This window comes from Macadamia integrifolia, chromosome 9, assembly GCF_013358625.1.
Source record: "Macadamia integrifolia cultivar HAES 741 chromosome 9, SCU_Mint_v3, whole genome shotgun sequence".
NCBI lineage: Eukaryota > Viridiplantae > Streptophyta > Magnoliopsida > Proteales > Proteaceae > Macadamia > Macadamia integrifolia.
The window spans coordinates 34934106-34938830 of record NC_056565.1 but is presented as its reverse complement, the minus strand read 5'-3'; the positions used below and the strand labels follow the sequence as shown (position 1 = coordinate 34938830).

The window sequence follows — 4725 nt, the reverse complement described above, 5'->3', positions numbered from 1 at the left end:
CCCCCCCCCCCTTTTTTCCTCATCTCTCTTCACTACTTTATGGTGTTAGGGTTTCGAAAATTGCTTGCTTCACTACTTTATGGTGTTTGGGTCTCGGAAATGCTTGCTTAGTTGCTTTTAAGCTCAGATCTGAGAGTTATAAGTAGACATTAATGGATTTCTGCTATGAACACCATACATCTGCGGTTTTCTTATGCTTGGATCGCTTAATTTAGTTGCTGATGGTGTAGTGCGTTTAATTTCCATTAAAATGTGCAGGTGCAAGGGTTAGGGTGGAATGCAAGGACAGGGAAACACTTAAGGTCGCGTACCATGTCGATGGTGTGACAGATACTACTGGAACTTACAGGATCACAGTTGCAGATGATCACGAGGACGAGCTCTGTGAGTCGGTTCTCATTAGTAGCCCTCAGACCGACTGCACAGCCAAGACACCAGGGCGTGACAGGTCTCGTGTTATCCTCACCAACAACAATGGAATCATCTCCAACATACGTAACGCCAACGCCATGGGATTCACGAAGGATACTGCTCTCTCTGGTTGTACCCAACTCCTCAAGCAATACCAGGAATATGACGAGTAGGCGACGAACTTAAGCTTCAAATTTCCTTTTTTCTTTCTATAGTTATTATGGTATTGTTCATCTTAGACGCTGTTCATCTTCTAGTGGACTACCTGTTATAAATTATAAATGGTTTTCACATTCTTTGTGACTTCATTATCAAATTTAGCTTGTTAATGATAACTGTTGTTTCCGTCGTCTATGGAATTATGTTGTCTTGGCTTTTTTTTAGTTTGGAAACCACATTTCAACTGGATTCTCTGTTCGATCTCTACATTGAGAAAAGCCAATTTGTTTTTCTTTTCGTAATATCAATTTGGGAGGAACAGGGTGAAACATTGAATAAATTGTGGTAGATCGTTCCCTCTTTTTCCGTATTCAAGTTAATTGTGATTTTACCAAGTCGGTCCAAAGCTTTCAAGTTCCTTCCATGGATTCCGATCCGGATTGACTGGAACTAAGAGATCGCTGATTATGGGAATTGTTGGCTCAAGGAGCTTGTAGATCTAGAGTTCTAGACTCTGATTTGCGAGTTTCCAATGATTTTATGCACTTTAGCTGGGAAAAAAATCGTCTGCAATTCGGATCTGAATTGTACGAGATCGGAATTGCAGACGATTTCAACCCCTTTGGCTGGCCAAATGAAAGAGCTATTGCTAAATAATGGTGCGATATAGGTTAAAAAAAAAATTAATAAAATAAACCGCAAATACTTCTGCCATTTGAGATGATTATGATTCCAAAAGTCTCTTCGAGCGCATGTGGCTATAATATGCCATGTGAAGGTTGTGGCTCAAACTAAGGGCCCGTTTGATAATGTAACCAGAAATGTGTTTCTGTGTTTTCTTGTTCTCAGAAACAAAGAAATGGCATAAATATCGTTTGGTAAAAGTGTTCTGTTCCACTTGTTTCTTGAAGCATAAATTGAAATTTATTTCAATTTATGCTTCAAGAAACATAAATGGCGAAACAAGTAAAACTTGTTTCGCTTGTTTTTCGAAACAAAAAAGGGGCACAAACAATCGATCGACACACATCTCGCGACTCACATCTCAAAACTCATAAATGGCGGGAAAGTTGCAGAGGAAACCCTACCTTGCTTCATTTTTCTGTTCATTTGGAAACTCATCTTTCGACCTCTGAATCGAATCGCACCTTAAAAAGATGGATGACCCATTTTCCGAAATCGAACACGACTGTGGGTATTCGTCTTCTCAAGAAAAACACCTTCGCCACCGTAGGTTCTGCGGCGAAACGGGAGTTGATACTCAAGTTTCTTCTAGCGATGAATCAACTCAAGGAGAAGGAATACCGGTGGACTCCACTGGAATCATTATGTGCTCTCTGCCGGAGACTCCAATCAGTCAATTGGAGGAGTTTTTAACGCCGCAAGAAAATCTTCTGGTGAACTCACAGAAACAGCAAATGAATCTTGCGGACAAAGGAGCTGATGATCCTCAGAAAAAGCTTAAATCTAGAGGTGATGTTTCTACTGACCTTGTCGAAACTGTTGATTTGGATAAAAATAGTGATCATCGACCTTCGCTGGAAAAATCTCCAGCAGAGGAGGGTCTATTTCTTGGTAAGGAGGTTTTAGGATTCTCACGGGAGTCTTCTGAAAAACAGAAAATTACAGGGGAAATTTTGGGTGGGGCTGGAGGTTCTGCTTGTGCAGCTCATGCAGACAATGTTGCAGCGAGATCTGGTGACTCAGTCTTCTCCATCATCACCTTCTTACCCGTTTCTATTTCCAGAAACAAGAATTATCAAACACCCTTCTTATCTGTTTCTGTTTCTAGAAACAGTAATTTTTGTTTCTACCATTTCTTGAAACAAAAACGGCAGAAACATTATCAAACAGGCCCTAAGTGAAGGTTGTAGCTCTTTGTAGCTGAAACTAACTGGACTTGTGTGCCTATAATTCATAACAATCATATGAATCAATGTGGATCCGGCCAGCTAAAATGCATTAGGATCTTCGTCTTACTATGTGTCACTCACTCAAGTAGCCAAGGTGAGGAGTTGGATCACATTGGAATGCTTTGAAAAATAAATTCTATAGGTCTAGTATCCTCTAGGCTGGTTGATGCATGGAGCCAAGGGGAGGGCACAAGAGAGCATCTCGTGATTGCATATGACTGGCAGTGTTCTTTTTCTCTTAAAAAATATTTAAAAAGTTAATTATATTTGGAGAATTTGAAGTGAGAGATGAGAGAAAAGCCTACAACTCTTTAATATGTAGCCGGTAATCTATTCAGAAAATGAATGACATAATGGTTTTTGATTGTGTGCGTATTGCATTAGCATGTGAGCCAATGGGAGGGTAGACGGAGGCATCAATCAGGGGTGGCGGTTCACACGGCATGGTGGTCTTTTAATGACTTAGCTGTGTTTGGGTGTAGAGAAAGTGATCAGGACCGTTCTGGTTAGGCCATCTTTGCTATGCACCAGCTTTTTATTGAAGTTTATGAGAGTCCGGCCCATTAACATCACCAATGTATGATTAACATTTTCTATGGCGCTTTGGCCTTTGCCTTGAGTCCAATGAGAAATGTAGTGTGAAGAAATTTTTTGAAACGGATAAAGGGAAAGGATGAAAGAGACTTTTCAAAGGGTTTCATTTGAAAGGAGGGTTCTTGCAACACCAAAGTGGGGAGGGATTTAATGACACGTCAATGGTGATGTAGAGAATAATATAATACATATGGAGTCCATATGGTGAGAGAGAGAGAGGGAAATAGAATCCTAACATTGAGGGGAACTTTTTCCTTTAGAACTTGGAAGTAAGGTTGGTGGCAAATATTTGTTGATTATACTTTCACTCTCAGCTTTGTTCTTTTGGAAGAATGCTATTTTGTGATAAAGTTCTGATTTTCTGAAACATAGAGGAAAGTTTTTTTTTTTTTTTGGTAGGATAGAGGAAAGTTTTTCTTCACCCACAAATCTAAGATTATCACTCCTCCCTATATATTGAAGGTCTGAAATACCATTCACTGTTTCCTAATACTCATCCAATCCTAATGGTTCTCTTCGGTGAAGAAATTCCTCCTTCACCTTAATGAGATAGTGAATTTTTTTGCCCCAGTCAAGGCATCGTTGTCTTTGAAAGAGTTTATGAAAAAGGCAAAAGTCCAACAAGATTCAGACAAAAGATCTAGAGGCTATGTGTGTCGTGCATGGTTTGAAGAATCGAAATAGAAACGTCATTGTAAAGGAATCAGAATTGATCCGAATAGACCGATTCATACTGAATTTCTAAGGCTCAAATTAATTCCATTGCCGATTCTGCTTACTTGAACAACAAAGAATGATTCCAGAGAATATACTCTTTGGCTTTCAAAACCCAAAGATGATGTATGATGGACCTCCATTGTTGGCGAGGCAGGCAAGTGTATGTATCCATTCAACTAAGTTGAATTAAGAAACTAAACAAACAATGGTTTGAAATTTCAAGAGGCTTGCCATGGCCGGATGGGCCCATGGGTTTGTTTGATGGTCGGGAGGTCAACTCCCTGGACTCTAGAGGGGATTGGTGCACTTCCTCCTCACCGCCACCCCCACTCCCAAAAAAAAAAATTCTCTCCGGCCCTTTGCACGTGACCTAACACAAAAACAATGTGAGTTAGGTATGGCTGGACAAGTTTACAAACTTGTTTTTAGTTGTAGCTATTGTAAGGGGTAGTTTTGTCTTTTTGATCGTTTCTTAAGGAAATATGTTATCTAGGAAAGGTTTCTTTGACCATTTGCCTTTATTTGGTATCACATGCAATTCTTCTCTAAGTTAAATTGAATCAAATTGCAAGGGAGGGAGGCCAACCCCTTAGATTTACCATATGGTAAATTTAAGATTTCATCTTTATTCTATGGTTCTTCATGTCATGATTTTTATCTTCTTATTTTTTTAATTTTTTTAATTAAAGGTTGAGTAAGTTTTCTACACTAGTAGTGTCCAAAGAGTCCAAACTTTTGTAGATATATTATCCACATCATCATCTACTTATTACATAATTTTTAGAATAATATAACTTTCATATATATGTTGACATAATTTTTTAAAATTATTTGAAAAAGAATCTATTTGAAAATCATGCATTGTTAAAAAATAAGGGTAAAATCTATACTATTGAGATACCAACATATATCATTGAAAAGTGAAACATTG

General features: G+C 38.6%; 1 protein-coding gene across 1 annotated transcript in view; it reads left to right on the top strand.

Annotated features, from left to right (window-relative positions):
* LOC122089751 (pollen-specific protein C13-like) overlaps positions 1-584 on the top strand; it is a 1251-nt gene extending 667 nt beyond the window's left edge. Inside the window, exon 2 of the mRNA XM_042659444.1 lies at positions 259-584. Within this exon, the coding sequence (XP_042515378.1) occupies positions 259-584 (326 nt within the window). The remainder of the gene's footprint in view (positions 1-258) is intronic.
* The last annotated feature ends 4141 nt before the right edge of the window (positions 585-4725 follow it).